The sequence below is a fragment of the Lithobates pipiens genome, unplaced genomic scaffold (assembly GCF_037356315.1).
Source record: "Lithobates pipiens isolate NorthernLeopardFrog02 unplaced genomic scaffold, aLitPip1_a1.2 Scaffold_126, whole genome shotgun sequence".
In the NCBI taxonomy this organism is placed as follows: domain Eukaryota; kingdom Metazoa; phylum Chordata; class Amphibia; order Anura; family Ranidae; genus Lithobates; species Lithobates pipiens.
Window position 1 is genome coordinate 1,262,580 of NW_027507714.1, and position 17,518 is coordinate 1,280,097.

The following is a 17,518-nucleotide window of genomic DNA, read 5'->3' on the forward strand; positions in this document are numbered from 1 at the left end:
ATCCACGTGTCTCCACCCCGACCTCTCATCCACGTGTCTCCACCCCGACCTCTCATCCACGTGTCTCCACCCCGACCTCTCATCCACGTGTCTCCACCCCGACCTCTCATCCACGTGTCTCCACCCCGACCTCTCATCCACGTGTCTCCACCCCGACCTCTCATCCACGTGTCTCCACCCCGACCTCTCATCCACGTGTCTCCACCCCGACCTCTCATCCACGTGTCTCCACCCCGACCTCTCATCCACGTGTCTCCACCCCGACCTCTCATCCACGTGTCTCCACCCCGACCTCTCATCCACGTGTCTCCACCCCGACCTCTCATCCACGTGTCTCCACCCCGACCTCTCATCCACGTGTCTCCACCCCGACCTCTCATCCACGTGTCTCCACCCCGACCTCTCATCCACGTGTCTCCACCCCGACCTCTCATCCACGTGTCTCCACCCCGACCTCTCATCCACGTGTCTCCACCCCGACCTCTCATCCACGTGTCTCCACCCCGACCTCTCATCCACGTGTCTCCACCCCGACCTCTCATCCACGTGTCTCCACCCCGACCTCTCATCCACGTGTCTCCACCCCGACCTCTCATCCACGTGTCTCCACCCCGACCTCTCATCCACGTGTCTCCACCCCGACCTCTCATCCACGTGTCTCCACCCCGACCTCTCATCCACGTGTCTCCACCCCGACCTCTCATCCACGTGTCTCCACCCCGACCTCTCATCCACGTGTCTCCACCCCGACCTCTCATCCACGTGTCTCCACCCCGACCTCTCATCCACGTGTCTCCACCCCGACCTCTCATCCACGTGTCTCCACCCCGACCTCTCATCCACGTGTCTCCACCCCGACCTCTCATCCACGTGTCTCCACCCCGACCTCTCATCCACGTGTCTCCACCCCGACCTCTCATCCACGTGTCTCCACCCCGACCTCTCATCCACGTGTCTCCACCCCGACCTCTCATCCACGTGTCTCCACCCCGACCTCTCATCCACGTGTCTCCACCCCGACCTCTCATCCACGTGTCTCCACCCCGACCTCTCATCCACGTGTCTCCACCCCGACCTCTCATCCACGTGTCTCCACCCCGACCTCTCATCCACGTGTCTCCACCCCGACCTCTCATCCACGTGTCTCCACCCCGACCTCTCATCCACGTGTCTCCACCCCGACCTCTCATCCACGTGTCTCCACCCCGACCTCTCATCCACGTGTCTCCACCCCGACCTCTCATTTAATCTTCTCACTGTCCTCCACGTGTCTCCACCCCGACCTCTCATTTAATCTTTTCACTGTCCTCCACGTGTCTCCACCCCGACCTCTCATTTAATCTTCTCATTGTCCTCCACGTGTCTCCACCCCGACCTCTCATTTAATCTTTTCATTGTCCTCCACGTGTCTCCACCCCGACCTCTCATTTAATCTTTTCATTGTCCTCCACGTGTCTCCACCCCGACCTCTCATTTAATCTTTTCATTGTCCTCCACGTGTCTCCACCCCGACCTCTCATTTAATCTTCTCATTGTCCTCCACGTGTCTCCACCCCGACCTCTCATTTAATCTTCTCATTGTCCTCCACGTGTCTCCACCCCGACCTCTCATTTAATCTTCTCATTGTCCTCCACGTGTCTCCACCCCGACCTCTCATTTAATCTTCTCATTGTCCTCCACGTGTCTCCACCCCGACCTCTCATTTAATCTTCTCATTGTCCTCCACGTGTCTCCACCCCGACCTCTCATTTAATCTTTTCACTGTCCTCCACGTGTCTCCACCCCGACCTCTCATTTAATCTTCTCACTGTCCTCCACGTGTCTCCACCCCGACCTCTCATTTAATCTTCTCACTGTCCTCCACGTGTCTCCACCCCGACCTCTCATTTAATCTTCTCACTGTCCTCCACGTGTCTCCACCCCGACCTCTCATTTAATCTTCTCACTGTCCTCCACGTGTCTCCACCCCGACCTCTCATTTAATCTTCTCACTGTCCTCCACGTGTCTCCACCCCGACCTCTCATTTAATCTTCTCACTGTCCTCCACGTGTCTCCACCCCGACCTCTCATTTAATCTTCTCACTGTCCTCCACGTGTCTCCACCCCGACCTCTCATTTAATCTTCTCACTGTCCTCCACGTGTCTCCACCCCGACCTCTCATTTAATCTTCTCACTGTCCTCCACGTGTCTCCACCCCGACCTCTCATTTAATCTTCTCACTGTCCTCCACGTGTCTCCACCCCGACCTCTCATTTAATCTTCTCACTGTCCTCCACGTGTCTCCACCCCGACCTCTCATTTAATCTTCTCACTGTCCTCCACGTGTCTCCACCCCGACCTCTCATTTAATCTTCTCACTGTCCTCCACGTGTCTCCACCCCGACCTCTCATTTAATCTTCTCACTGTCCTCCACGTGTCTCCACCCCGACCTCTCATTTAATCTTCTCACTGTCCTCCACGTGTCTCCACCCCGACCTCTCATTTAATCTTCTCACTGTCCTCCACGTGTCTCCACCCCGACCTCTCATTTAATCTTCTCACTGTCCTCCACGTGTCTCCACCCCGACCTCTCATTTAATCTTCTCACTGTCCTCCACGTGTCTCCACCCCGACCTCTCATTTAATCTTCTCACTGTCCTCCACGTGTCTCCACCCCGACCTCTCATTTAATCTTCTCACTGTCCTCCACGTGTCTCCACCCCGACCTCTCATTTAATCTTCTCACTGTCCTCCACGTGTCTCCACCCCGACCTCTCATTTAATCTTTTCACTGTCCTCCACGTGTCTCCACCCCGACCTCTCATTTAATCTTTTCATTGTCCTCCACGTGTCTCCACCCCGACCTCTCATTTAATCTTTTCATTGTCCTCCACGTGTCTCCACCCTGATATGTTTTTCACCATGACCTCCTCGTCCTCCATTTTTCTCCACCCTGACGACGTTGCCCTCTGTTTTTCTTCACCCTGACCTCTTCTCTCCTTCAGACCTGTACAGGGAGTACCGGGTCCTGAAACAGAAGCAGCAGGCCAACGAATCTATGCCATGTGTGCCGGATGTAACCACAGACCAGGCTCCAGAGAGGGAGGTGAGTCCAGACTCTAGGTGAGGAAGGAGGTGGTACCAGCCTGGCTAATGCCCAGTAGGGGAGGGTTAATTCACCCCCAATTTATTGCCCCAGGCTAAGATTTCTTGGATTCCCTTCAAGAAAAAACATTTATATGTTATCCTCTGTGAAGTGAGGTCTTGCTCTTATCTCTGAGAGTACCAATGCTGGGATTTATAAAGTGATAAGACTTCGCTGGAGGTTTACCTCCAGACACTGCCACACCTGAGACCTTCAGATAGGTGCGGTGTACCCAATGGTGTGTTCACCAATCCCAGCACAAAAAGAAAATGGCAGCCACTCAGACCCTTTATGACTAGCCACCCGTTCCTTAATATTCCCTATTATGGTAGAGTAAGTTTGATACGGGTAGGTACCACCATCTCTCTTCAAATCTTACTGCAACGACACATTTGGGGGGTCATTTCTTAGGTACTTGTATTGGCTCTCACATACAGAGGAGAGATAATAAGCCTGGTACCAGTTGGGGGTCTTCTGTCCTGTACCGGGGTGACTGCCCTCAGTGCAGTTTGCTGTAGAAGCCCCGGCGTTGGTAGGTACTCTCATAAACTGTACTAGAAGAGGACAGTGGCATCTGGATGTGGCTGTGATAGTTTAGAATCTGACGGGTTCTTCCCACAAATACAATTGTGTGTTTTACTGGTCAGCAGGAACCCGACTCCTGGGGGAGCCACCTGAACCGTGCCGCCAATCTGACTCCGAAGATGACGTCATCAGAGCGCGCCTCCCTCAAAGCATCTGCACAGTACTATGGAATGAAAATGAAATCCAACCTGGGAGGAGCTGTGAAGGTCAGCTGTCCTTCATATCTGTCCGTCTGACTTCTCTCCCCATATGGACTGTCTGTCTGCCGTCCCCTCGTGGGCGGGACTGTCTGTCTGCCGTCCCCTCGTGGGCGGGACTATCTGCCTCTTTTTACCCTAGGTGGGACTGTGCCATCTTTCTACTTTACTCCTTCATGGGCGGGGTCATCTCTCCCTTCTTGGACGGGCTGTATCTACAGAAATCGAGGACCCTGAAAATCTGAGTCATCGCCATTAATTATTATTTTTGTTTACCCCAATGATTAATATAAAAGTCCCCATAAACCTTTTTATTGAAGCCTGACCCCTACTGAGGAGTTTTGGGGTCACCACTACACTGATCTCACTATTCCCTGAACTGCAGACCCAGAACAATCATGTGGAAGGTCTCTGTTGGCTCCCACCATTGGGATGGAATTTGCCTGTCCTCTGCATCCAAACTGTCGGTGAAACCAGTTGTGATCTGGGCAGAGTCCCCTTGGAGGGTGTCCTGGGCAGAGACATAATGGTAGATTGGGGGGCGAATGATGGGACCTTGGCGGCCCTGTCACGGGTCTCAGGCGTATCCATTGTCTGATGGCGGCACTCTGTGATTGTACACTGGGGGCTGGAGAGGGGTTTAGGTATTGGAGGTAGATGTTTCAGGCATCGGGTGTTGGAGCGGAGGGGCGTGTTGGAGCGGAGGGGCGTGTTGGAGCGGAGGGGCGTGTCGGGTGTTGGAGCGGAGGGACGTGTCGGGTGTTGGAGTGGAGGGGCGTGTTGGAGGGGCTCGTCGGGTATTGGAGCGGAGGGGCGTGTTGGAGCGGAGGGGCGTGTCGGGCGTTGGAGCGGGGGGCGTGTCGGGTGTTCGAGCGGAGGGGCGCGTCGGGTATTGGAGTAGAGGGGCGTGTTGGGGCGTGTCAGTTAATGTTGGTCAGCTATACCGGGATCGTCGTCCCGCTGACAGTAGTAATGAGGGGTCTCCTGCAGGTCCCTTGTATATGTTGTGTTTTGTTGGGTGTTTTGCTGACCTTTCCATATATTATGGTGAGGAGTTCTTCCAGGTCATGTTTTGTGAAGGGGTTCCCGTGTGTCTCTAATACGGGGGGGAGAGAGTGATGCAGCATTACATGAGGATGATGCCTGATATTGATTACAGCTTTGGCTTTGACCATTTTCCATTGTTTCTTCCCCAGAACCGTCCTTGGTCCTTAAAGAAGCCGCTAAATCCTCACTCTCCTGCTAATGCAGAGAGGAAGACAGTGCCGTCACCCACCTGTGACCCACCTGAGCCATCGCCCACCTGCATCCCATCTGAACCCTCCACTGATCCTACTCCTTCCCATCCTCCAGATCCCACGGAGGATTTGCCTCTTATGCTGGGCCTGAGAGCCCACAAGGTTAATTTAACCCCTTCCAATCATAATGATGTCGGGAAGAAGCTTCACCAGCTCCAGTCTAAAGTTGGGCAGCGCCTGTCCTCGCTGGACCAGGACTGGTTGCAGAGATGTGAGCTCCGAAAGGCGGGAGCAGGACAGGGAGCTAAACCCAGAGAGGCGGTAGCAGGACAAGGAGACAGACCAATTATGGAAGAGATGGGAGGAAGGAAGGCTGGGATGGGGCTGATGGACATCCAGCAGTCTTCTCTAGGTGGACAGTCTCCTCATTCCAGGGGGTGTCAGGGTGAGGTGAGACGTGGCGTGACGTCAATCGATGACACAAAGGTGAGTGTCGTGTCCACAGAGGATATTCCACACATGACCACAAATGCTGCAGAGAAGATAAGTGAACCGCTAACGACCAGATGGCCAAACCGTCACCTGAAGGAGGTGGAGATAAACCCAGAGGAACAAAGAAAGCCGATCCTAGAGAGGAAGAAAGAAGTCCTCCATCCACCACCCGGACCGAATGACGGACCAAGCCTGGAAGCTGCATCATCAGCCAGCAGTCCATCCTCTGTACAGGGGCAATATAAAGAGCCGGCAGGAGGCACAGAGGACAGTAAGGGGGGAGATCTGACCCCACAGGATGGAAAAGTCTCACGGCGGAAAAGGCGAAGGGACGCAACCAACAATCCAGATCCCGAGGAGGTCCGCTCACAGAAGAGACCACGCAAAACAAAGCTGACCGCGGAGGAGAAGAGTCCCAAACGACGCAAGAAGAAGTCTACCAAAGGTGAAGAGGATCCACCCAAAGCTGAGCTCTCCAGCCAAATGACAGAGAACCTCCTGGGGGAAATAATGGAAGAAGACAAGCCGAGAGCCGCTGTACATGCTCCGCGAAGTGGCAGGTACGAGCGAAGAGCACTGGGGTGTGTCCTGGAGAGGGTGGGTGGGGCTTGTATTAAGGGACTGAGCCCCAGGAGGTGCTGTTCTGGCTAATGGTGGGAATAACATCAAATCCGGGTGCTGGCCATGTTCTTATCTTTGTAGATCTGCTCCCCTTATCGGGGGGATTTGTCTGAAGGGTTAGTCCAGTATAAGAGATTAATTGTTTTTGAGATCAGTCAACTTGGAGGCACACATTGATCATTGATATTTACCAAAACCAGAGAGGGCAAAATCTGGGGCAGCTCTGCATAGTAACCAATCAGCTTCCAGGTTTTATTGTCAAAGCTTCATTGAAGAGGCTCAAGTTAGAAGCTGATTGGCTGCCATGCACAGCTGCACCGGATTCTGAGTGCTCCCGTTTTAGTAAATCTCCCCCAGTCTTCCTAGGTATACTCTGCAGGATCATGTCCCAATACATCAATCATTGGCCCATATGATGAGGCTTAGAATTCATATTGAGGACTTCCTGGGGGCAGAAGGTACCTTCCACTGGCCAGTACTAGGTGAACCAGAAATATCTGGAGGCTCCAGCAGATGTTCTGATTGGATGTTTGGTCACAGAGGGAGGTGTGTTGACCATGGTACATTGCAGTATCTGGGATGAATGACAGTAGATTGGGCCATATTTCTGGGATGAGTGGAGGAGGGTAATGTATGTCTCATCTTAGCACAGCAGAGATGGTGATGATCTGTGACTTTTATACCTCGTTTCTTTTTCTAACAGGGAACCACCGAGGAGAACAGAGAACTTTGTCCGCATTAATCTGAAGAAGAAATCCCATGTAAAAAGTTTTGTGTTGAATGGCAACAGACTGAGAAAACAGGTAATGTCTTGTATTGGTACGGGGCTGGCAGGCCAGCGTCCTCCTTCTCTGACTTGGAATGGGACTGTGGCTGGGCCAGCATTTTCCCTAGGTGTGGGACTGTGGCTGGGCCAGAATTTTCCCTAGGTGTGGGACTGTGGCTGGGCCAGCATTTTCCCTAGGTGTGGGACTGTGGCTGGGCCAGCATTTTCCCTAGGTGTGGGACTGTGGCTGGGCCAGCATTTTCCCTAGGTGTGGGACTGTGGCTGGGCCAGCATTTTCCCTAGGTGTGGGACTGTGGCTGGGCCAGCATTTTCCCTAGGTGTGGGACTGTGGCTGGGCCAGCATCCTCCTGGTCCTCCTTGGTATGGGGTTAATGGGTCAGTTTCCTTCTTGTCTGGCTTAGTATGAGTCTGTCAGCTTGCCTCCTCCTCATCTGACTCTGGCTGGGCCAGCCTTCTCCTTGTCTGGGTTGCTCTGGGGCTTTAGCTGAGTTGATGTCTATGACTGACCTAGCCAGGACAGGGGCTTTTGGAGAGAACTGGGAAACCTTTGTTTCATCCCCCCCCCATGTCCTCTTATGTGTAAGGCACTCTGTGTCTATTAGGGGCACAGGGTGACCAAGCAAATGGGACAGTAATATTTATCCACAATGTCTCCCAGGAAATATATAAAGACTATTTCTGGTTTATTTGAATCTGAACTCTACACGTTAGAGCTTAGGAAGGGATATACTGATGAAAACACTCAAGCGGAGTGTGGAATGTTCCGTTACAATGTCCTCCTTGTCTGGCTTTGTATGGGACGATGGCTGGGTCAGGGCCTTCCTTGGCGTGGCGCTGTGGCTGGGTCAGTGCCTTCCTTGGCGTGGCGCTGTGGCTGGGTCAGCTCCTTCCTTGGTGTGGCGCTGTGGCTGGGTCAGCGCCTTCCTTGGCGTGGCGCTGTGGCTGGGTCAGTGCCTTCCTTGGCGTGGCGCTGTGGCTGGGTCAGCTCCTTCCTTGGTGTGGCGCTGTGGCTGGGTCAGCGCCTTCCTTGGTGTGGCGCTGTGGCTGGGTCAGCGCCTTCCTTGGTGTGGCGCTGTGGCTGGGTCAGCGCCTTCCTTGGTGTGGCGCTGTGGCTGGGTCAGCGCCTTCCTTGGTGTGGCGCTGTGGCTGGGTCAGCGCCTTCCTTGGTGTGGAGCTGTGGCTGGGTCAGCGCCTTCCTTGGTGTGGAGCTGTGGCTGGGTCAGCGCCTTCCTTGGTGTGGAGCTGTGGCTGGGTCAGCGCCTTCCTTGGTGTGGAGCTGTGGCTGGGTCAGCGCCTTCCTTGGTGTGGAGCTGTGGCTGGGTCAGCGCCTTCCTTGGTGTGGAGCTGTGGCTGGGTCAGCGCCTTCCTTGGTGTGGAGCTGTGGCTGGGTCAGCGCCTTCCTTGGTGTGGAGCTGTGGCTGGGTCAGCGCCTTCCTTGGTGTGGAGCTGTGGCTGGGTCAGCGCCTTCCTTGGTGTGGAGCTGTGGCTGGGTCAGCGCCTTCCTTGGTGTGGAGCTGTGGCTGGGTCAGCGCCTTCCTTGGTGTGGAGCTGTGGCTGGGTCAGCGCCTTCCTTGGTGTGGAGCTGTGGCTGGGTCAGCGCCTTCCTTGGTGTGGAGCTGTGGCTGGGTCAGCGCCTTCCTTGGTGTGGAGCTGTGGCTGGGTCAGCGCCTTCCTTGGTGTGGAGCTGTGGCTGGGTCAGCGCCTTCCTTGGTGTGGAGCTGTGGCTGGGTCAGCGCCTTCCTTGGTGTGGAGTTGTGGCTGGGTCAGCGCCTTCCTTGGTGTGGAGTTGTGGCTGGGTCAGCGCCTTCCTTGGTGTGGAGTTGTGGCTGGGTCAGCGCCTTCCTTGGTGTGGAGTTGTGGCTGGGTCAGCGCCTTCCTTGGTGTGGAGTTGTGGCTGGGTCAGCGCCTTCCTTGGTGTGGAGTTGTGGCTGGGTCAGCGCCTTCCTTGGTGTGGAGTTGTGGCTGGGTCAGCGCCTTCCTTGGTGTGGAGTTGTGGCTGGGTCAGCGCCTTCCTTGGTGTGGAGTTGTGGCTGGGTCAGCGCCTTCCTTGGTGTGGAGTTGTGGCTGGGTCAGCGCCTTCCTTGGTGTGGAGTTGTGGCTGGGTCAGCGCCTTCCTTGGTGTGGAGTTGTGGCTGGGTCAGCGCCTTCCTTGGTGTGGAGTTGTGGCTGGGTCAGCGCCTTCCTTGGTGTGGAGTTGTGGCTGGGTCAGCGCCTTCCTTGGTGTGGAGTTGTGGCTGGGTCAGCGCCTTCCTTGGTGTGGAGTTGTGGCTGGGTCAGCGCCTTCCTTGGTGTGGAGTTGTGGCTGGGTCAGCGCCTTCCTTGGTGTGGAGTTGTGGCTGGGTCAGCGCCTTCCTTGGTGTGGGAGTTGTGGCTGGGTCAGCGCCTTCCTTGGTGTGGAGTTGTGGCTGGGTCAGCGCCTTCCTTGGTGTGGAGTTGTGGCTGGGTCAGCGCCTTCCTTGGTGTGGAGTTGTGGCTGGGTCAGCGCCTTCCTTGGTGTGGAGTTGTGGCTGGGTCAGCGCCTTCCTTGGTGTGGAGTTGTGGCTGGGTCAGCGCCTTCCTTGGCGTGGAGTTGTGGCTGGGTCAGCGCCTTCCTTGGCGTGGAGTTGTGGCTGGGTCAGCGCCTTCCTTGGCGTGGAGTTGTGGCTGGGTCAGCGCCTTCCTTGGTGTGGAGTTGTGGCTGGGTCAGCGCCTTCCTTGGTGTGGAGTTGTGGCTGGGTCAGCGCCTTCCTTGGTGTGGAGTTGTGGCTGGGTCAGCGCCTTCCTTGGTGTGGAGTTGTGGCTGGGTCAGCGCCTTCCTTGGCGTGGAGTTGTGGCTGGGTCAGCGCCTTCCTTGGCGTGGCGCTGTGGCTGGGTCAGCGCCTTCCTTGGCGTGGCGCTGTGGCTGAGTCAGCGCCTTCCTTGTCTCTACATTTTTATGTCTCCTTGTTTTCCAGATGTGGAAGCAGAAGTTTCACAAGAAGGGAGAACAGTTTGGTGGAGGAGGAAAACATTTTAACCACAGTGAGGACACTTGCTTCCATTGTGGCAGGATGGGCCATTGGGCGTCGCAGTGTCCCGGAAAAGGTATAACATATTATAATGGTAGTCGGGTGACACCCGCGGGCTTCATTAATAAGCTGAGGGGGGTTGCTAGCAGTTAAAGCACATTTCCTACGGTTAGAACCGTCCCATAGACACACATGGAAATGTTTCTTCAAAAACAAATCAACTTCTTTCATTAAAATATCAGAAAATGAAATCCAGACAAGAACAAAAGGGAGTCTTCACCCAAGGTGAAGGTTCTTGGGTTTGTTAGACTCTAATGGTTTATTATATGCTCTGTGGTTGGGCTCTCGTGTCTTTGCTGCCACGGACATTACGAGGAGTCTCCTTCTCCCTGCTGAAGTTTTATTTGTTAAAGTGATTGTAAACCCTCGTGTGTGTGTGTGTGTGTGTTGTTGTTGTTGTTGTTGTTGTTGTCGTTTTATTTTAAATTGGAGCGTCAGTGGCAGAAGTTTTTTCACCTTATTGCCTAGGATGCATTAAGGTGAAAAAACACGAGAGGTTTTCAACCCCTTTAAGGAGAATGTAACCAAGCATGGGGGCAGACCTAACCAAGCATGGGAGCACCCCATGGGGGCAGACCTAACCAAGCATGGGAACACCCCATGGTGGGCAGACCTAACCAAGCATGGGAGCACCCCATGGTGGGCAGACCTAACCAAGCATGGGAGCACCCCATGGGGGCAGACCACCCTACATGCTATGGTGAACAAACGTTGGTCTGGAGACCTCATCACTGAGAGGTAGAGGATGTTAGTACATTACTCAGCTTGCCATGAATTGTGAATTTCAGATGTGTGCAGTGAAGAGTAACCCTCGCTGAGCGTTGTCTTCTCTTCTCTTCTCTTCCTCCAGTACTTCCCGTCACAAAGCCTGAGGAGGAGGAGCCTGAAGAGGAGGAGGTGGTGCCGCCATCACTGGAGGATGTGGCCAGGATGACCAACACTCAGATGGCGACCATAACGGGTGAGGGGCACTTAATGGTAAATCCCTCCAGATAGTCTGGATTGGCCCATTCCTGTGCTTTACATATACCCTCACATAATGATACAGCCCTCCAGATGGTATGACCCATCTGGGGGAACTCTTCCTGTCCAGCTTTGGCTTCCACGTGGGACATAAACTCACACCGGACAGGGAATTTGGATTTGTGTAATAAGGCAGAGTCATCCCCTAACAACCAATCGGATTTTATGTGCAAATAAGTGATGAGCTGTGATTGGTCGGTATGTGCTGCTGTACTTTGCTGTTTTCTCCTAATACCAAAGGGGACGCTGCTCAGCACTCTAGCGTTCTGCTAATCGGGGTATACATAGGAGTGCTGAAGACGCACACTGACGTGGTTTGCTGTGTTTGCTTTCAGAAATCTGTGAAGATCACCACAATGTGACCCATGAAGTGATCAGACCAGTATATGAACCAGCCACGCGCCCTCCCGCTATGATGCCTCTTTATGAGCTGGAACCATCGGGGGCAGTCCGAGGTATGAATGTCTCTCTGGGCGAAGGTCTGTTATCCACGGGGGTATGACTTTCTGTCTGGGGGAGGGTCCGTTATCCACGGGGGTATGACTTTCTGTCTGGGGGAGGGTCTGTTATCCACGGGGGTATGACTTTCTGTCTGGGGGAGGATCCGTTATCCACAGGGGTATGACTTTCTGTCTGGGGGAGGGTCCGTTATCCACGGGGGTATGACTTTCTGTCTGGGGGAGGATCCGTTATCCACGGGGGTATGACTTTCTGTCTGGGGGGGGGTCCGTTATCCACGGGGGTATGACTTTCTGTCTGGGGGAGGGTCTGTTATCCACAGGGGTATGACTTTCTGTCTGGGGGAGGGTCCGTTATCCACAGGGGTATGACTTTCTGTCTGGGGGACGGTCCGTTATCCACGGGGGTATGACTTTCTGTCTGGGGGACGGTCCGTTATCCACGGGGGTATGACTTTCTGTCTGGGGGGAGGGTCCGTTATCCACGGGGGTATGACTTTCTGTCTGGGGGAGGGTCTGTTATCCACGGGGGTATGACTTTCTGTCTGGGGGAGGGTCCGTTATCCACGGGGGTATGACTTTCTGTCTGGGGGAGGGTCTGTTATCCACGGGGGTATGACTTTCTGTCTGGGGGAGGGTCCGTTATCCACGGGGGTTTGACTTTCTGTCTGGGGGGAGGGTCCGTTATCCACGGGGGTATGACTTTCTGTCTGGGGGAGGGTCTGTTATCCACGGGGGTATGACTTTCTGTCTGGGGGGAGGGTCCGTTATCCACGGGGGTATGACTTTCTGTCTGGGGGAGGGTCTGTTATCCACGGGGGTATGACTTTCTGTCTGGGGGAGGGTCTGTTATCCACGGGGGTATGACTTTCTGTCTGGGGGGAGGGTCCGTTATCCACAGGGGTATGACTTTCTGTCTGGGCGAAGGCCTGTTATCCACGGGGGTATGACTTTCTGTCTGGGGGGAGGGTCCGTTATCCACGGGGGTATGACTTTCTGTCTGGGGGAGGGTCCGTTATCCACGGGGGTATGATGAGGTCCTGCTGTCCTTCTCTGGACTCTCCCCAGTTCCAGCACATCCTTCCTGAGGACTGGTGACCAGAACTGGACAGAATACTCCAGATGTGTCCGGACCAGAGTCTTGTAAAGCGATAGAATTATACAGAGCTTGGTATAAATGAGGACACCCCGATATACAGAGCTCGGTGTAAATGAGGATACCCCAATATACAGAGCTCGGTATAAATGAGGACACCCCATATACAGAGCTCGGTATAAATGAGGACACCCCAATATACAGAGCTCGGTATAAATGAGGACAACCCCAATATACAGAGCTCGTATAAAATGAGGACACCCCAATATACAGAGCTCGGTATAAATGAGGACACCCCAATATACAGAGCTCGGTATAAATGAGGACACCCCAATATACAGAGCTCAGCATAAATGAGGACACCCCAATATACAGAGCTCGGTATAAATGAGTATATTAGGGTGTACTCACTTATGCTGAGCACTGTGGAATAAATCCCCTTTTTTAATGCATGATAATATTCAGCTTGCTCTTGCTGAGTCCGTCATACTAGGACCCCCAGATCCCTTTTTCCATCCCTGGATTCCCCCCAGAGGTTCTCCTCATGCCCCCCCAGCAAGTACCTGCCCTGCTTAGATTTTGTTTTTCTTTTTTTTTTTTTTCTTTTTTTTTACAAAGTCCAAATACACCACCTTTACAGGCCTTCCGTTATCTATATACACCACCTTCACAGGCCTTCCGTTATCTATATACACCACCTTCACAGGCCTTCCGTTATCTATATACACCACCTTCACAGGCCTTCCGTTATCTATATACACCACCTTCACAGGCCTTCCGTTATCTATATACACCACCTTTACAGGCCTTCCGTTATCTATATACACCACCTTCACAGGCCTTCCGTTATCTATATACACCACCTTCACAGACCTTCCATTATCTATATACACCACCTTCACAGGCCTTCCATTATCTATATACACCACCTTCACAGGCCTTCCGTTATCCACATACACCACCTTCACAGGCCTTCCATTATCTATATACACCACCTTCACAGGCCTTCCGTTATCCACATACACCACCTTCACAGGCCTTCCATTATCTATATACACCACCTTCACAGGCCTTCCGTTATCCACATACACCACCTTCACAGGCCTTCCATTATCTATATACACCACCTTCACAGGCCTTCCGTTATCTAGATACACCACCTTCACAGGCCTTCCGTTATCTATATACACCACCTTCACAGGCCTTCCATTATCTACATACACCACCTTCACAGGCCTTCCATTATCTATATACACCGCCTTCACAGGCCTTCCGTTATCTATATACACCACCTTCACAGGCCTTCCGTTATCTATATACACCACCTTCACAGGCCTTCCGTTATCTATATACACCACCTTCACAGGCCTTCCGTTATCTATATACACCACCTTCACAGGCCTTCCGTTATCTATATACACCACCTTCACAGGCCTTCCGTTATCTATATACACCACCTTCACAGGCCTTCCGTTATCTAGATACACCACCTTCACAGGCCTTCCGTTATCTAGATACACCACCTTCACAGGCCTTCCATTATCTACATACACCACCTTCACAGGCCTTCCATTATCTATATACACCGCCTTCACAGGCCTTCCATTATCTACATACACCACCTTCACAGGCCTTCCGTTATCTATATACACCACCTTCACAGGCCTTCCAATTATCTACATACACCACCTTCACAGGCCTTCCATTAACTACATACACCACCTTCACAGGCCTTCCATTATCTACATACACCACCTTCACAGGCCTTCCATTATCTACATACACCACCTTCACAGGCCTTCCATTATCTACATACACCACATTCACAGACCTTTCTTTATCTACATACACCACCTTCACAGGCCTTCCATTATCCACATACACCACTTTCACAGGCCTTCCATTATCTAGATACACCACATTCACAGACCTTTCTTTATCTAGCTGGCAGCTCACTTCCTAATAGAATAACATATTGGCCTGGCAAGAACGATCCTTCAGGAATCCATGCTGATTATATATCCCCTTTATCATCCCATCCAATAGTTAACACACAATTGGCGTTGGGCTGACCTGGACTGGTCGGTAGTTTTCCCGTTTTATATATCTTGGTCCCTTTTTGTACCATGTGGGCTTTTCTGCAATCCAGTCAGTAAACTGTCCATAAAAATGAGGAACAACGGTCTGGCTATAACCTGGCTAAGTTCTCTGAGGACTCTCGGGTGTAAGCCATCTGGTCCTGGTGATTTGATTAAGATTTTCAAGTCTTTTTTAGACACCAGCTTCTGTTAGCCGCGAAGGTATAGTCTGTGGATCTCTTACTAACAATACAGTCTTGGTGGTTCTACTCCTCCTTTTTGCTTTGTAAAAACTCAGAAGAATTAATTTAGCAAAGTTGCCTTCTCCTTGTCACTCGTAACCAACTTCCCCTGATCATCCCTTATGGGGCTTATGTGCTCTGACCTCCCCTTCATACTTCATACTTCATACTCCCCTTCACCCTAAAAAAAAAAACCCATTAATATTCTTAAAAAAACAAACAAAAAAAAAATGTAGATTTTTTTTTTTTTTTTTTTTAACCTGCCAGAAATCCCTGTTGCTAGGCAGTCTTCCTAATCTGCCTTCTTCCTGCTCCTTGGTGATCTTCGTCTTCTCTCCCCTCCTCCACATTGTTTTCTGGGGAAATGGGGCACACTGTTCTGGGAACTGTGTGTTCCCTAACACAGCGCGTCCCATTCACAGAGCGCAGTAGGAAAAGGGCAGTGAAGCCACAAGGCTCCACTGCCTGTTTCCCTCAGTGAGGATGGCAGCACTGGGACCCGAGAGCCGAGGGACATGTCGGCCTCGGCGGACGACATCACGGGCGCCCTGGAAAGGTAAGTCTCCTTATTAAAATCAGCAGCTACTTTTGTTTCAGCTGCTGACTACATTTATTTTTTATTTTTTTTGGGCTGAAACACCGCTTTAAAATACTTATTTTTGGGGGATTTTGTTTTTACTCTCCTCTCCAATGTGTGTCGTTTGTGGCCTATTTTAGCTTCCCTGACTGAGCTCTTACGTTTCTAATTGCATTCCTTGTAGTATTGGAATGCTGACAATGACTCTTCAGCCTTCTATTTTTAAGGGCATTTTTATGCTACGGTTTAACCTTGGCTCTTTTTTTTTTTTTTTTATTTGTTGCTCATTGGAGTGCACTGGCTAATCCCAGTGCTAGGGTTGGCATTGATGTGTACATATAATGTTTTTTGAGGAAAACCAATGCCGAGATCCTTAATGTAATCCTTTCTGGCTGACAGATACTCCCCCTGAGGTGAATGCCGCACTTGCTGAGCTGGGTTATCACAGTTTCGTCCGGGGCAGGAAGAGGCCGTCATGAGGATTATGTCTGGTAAGACGGTTACCTGCACTGGGGGTTTTGCAGCTTTTTCCTGTCCTCGCCTGTCTTGGGGTACCAGCTGCAGATTTATCTGTGGCAGTGTCCCTATCCGTTCCATAAAGCTGCCGCCTGTCTTCTCACCAACCATCTCTGCTATTTCAGGTCTGTCCTCCCTGGTCATTCCTCTCCACAGGAATGGGGAAATCGCTGTGCTATCAGCTACCAGCATATTTGTATGCAAAGAGGTCTCCGTGCATCACATTGGTTATATCACCGCTAGTGTCACTGATGGATGACCAGGTAACGCTTCCTAACGTGTACTCCAGGTCTGGACGGGGTGAATGGGGGCGATGGGGCTCCAGGTCTGGATGGGGGCGATGGGGCTCCAGGTCTGGATGGGGAGATGGGGCTCCAGGTCTGGATGGGGGCGATGGGGCTCCAGGTCTGGATGGGGGCGATGGGGCGCCAGGTCTGGACGGGGTGAATGGGGGCGATGAGGCGCCATGTCTGGATGGGGTGAATGGGGGCGATGGGGCTCCAGGTCTGGACGGGGGCGATGGGGCTCCAGGTCTGGACGGGGGCGATGGGGCTCCAGGTCTGGACGGGGGCGATGGGGCTCCAGGTCTGGACGGGGGCGATGGGGCGATGGGGCTCCAGGTCTGGACGGGGTGGAATGGAGGCGATGGGGCTCCAGGTCTGGACGGGGTGAATGGAGGCGATGGGGCTCCAGGTCTGGACGGGGTGAATGGAGGCGAATGGGGCTCCAGGTCTGGACGGGGTGAATGGAGGCGATGGGGCTCCAGGTCTGGACGGGGTGAATGGAGGCGATGGGGCTCCCAGGTCTGGATGGGTGAATGGGGGCGATGGGGGCGCCAGGTCTGAATGGGGTGAATGGGGGCGATGGGGCTCCAGGTCTGGACGGGGGCGATGGGGCGCCAGGTCTGGATGGGGTGAATGGGGGCGATGGGGCTCCAGGTCTGGATGGGGGCGATGGGGCGCCAGGTCTGGATGGGGTGAATGGGGGCGATGGGGCTCCAGGTCTGGATGGGGTGAATGGGGGCGATGGGGCTCCAGGTCTGGACGGGGGCGATGGGGCTCCAGGTCTGGACGGGGGCGATGGGGCTCCAGGTCTGGACGGGGGCGATGGGGCTCCAGGTCTGGACAGGGGCCAATAGAGGTGATGGGGGCTCCAGTTTGAGGCACAGTGATTGGGGACGATGGGGCTCCAGGTCTGGACGGGGTGAATGGGGACGATGGGGCTCCAGGTCTGGATTAGCGTGTTGCATGCACTGATGAGGGTTTGCAGTTCTTGCTAATACTGTTCATCCCACCCCTCGTAGGTGTCTGGTCTTCCCTCTAATCTGAAAGCCGTGTGTATTCACTCCAACATGACAAAAGCTCAGCGAGAAGCGGCTGTAGAGAAGGTGAGGTCTTATGCCGGGTCTTATACCGGGTCTTATACCGGGTCTT

At 53.2% G+C, this 17,518-nt stretch overlaps 1 protein-coding gene across 1 annotated transcript in view; it reads left to right on the forward strand.

The window, feature by feature from the left end:
• Positions 1 to 17,518, forward strand: part of RECQL4 (RecQ like helicase 4) — a gene marked incomplete at its 5' end in the record, with an annotated part of 87,525 nt that overhangs the window by 17,482 nt on the left and 52,525 nt on the right. The window contains 12 exon segments of the mRNA XM_077474750.1: positions 2,989 to 3,089; positions 3,776 to 3,919; positions 5,107 to 6,200; positions 6,965 to 7,064; positions 9,982 to 10,111; positions 10,946 to 11,056; positions 11,454 to 11,573; positions 15,969 to 16,010; positions 16,013 to 16,060; positions 16,211 to 16,230; positions 16,232 to 16,348; positions 17,389 to 17,472. Of these exon segments, the coding sequence (XP_077330876.1) occupies positions 2,989 to 3,089; positions 3,776 to 3,919; positions 5,107 to 6,200; positions 6,965 to 7,064; positions 9,982 to 10,111; positions 10,946 to 11,056; positions 11,454 to 11,573; positions 15,969 to 16,010; positions 16,013 to 16,060; positions 16,211 to 16,230; positions 16,232 to 16,348; positions 17,389 to 17,472 (2,111 nt within the window).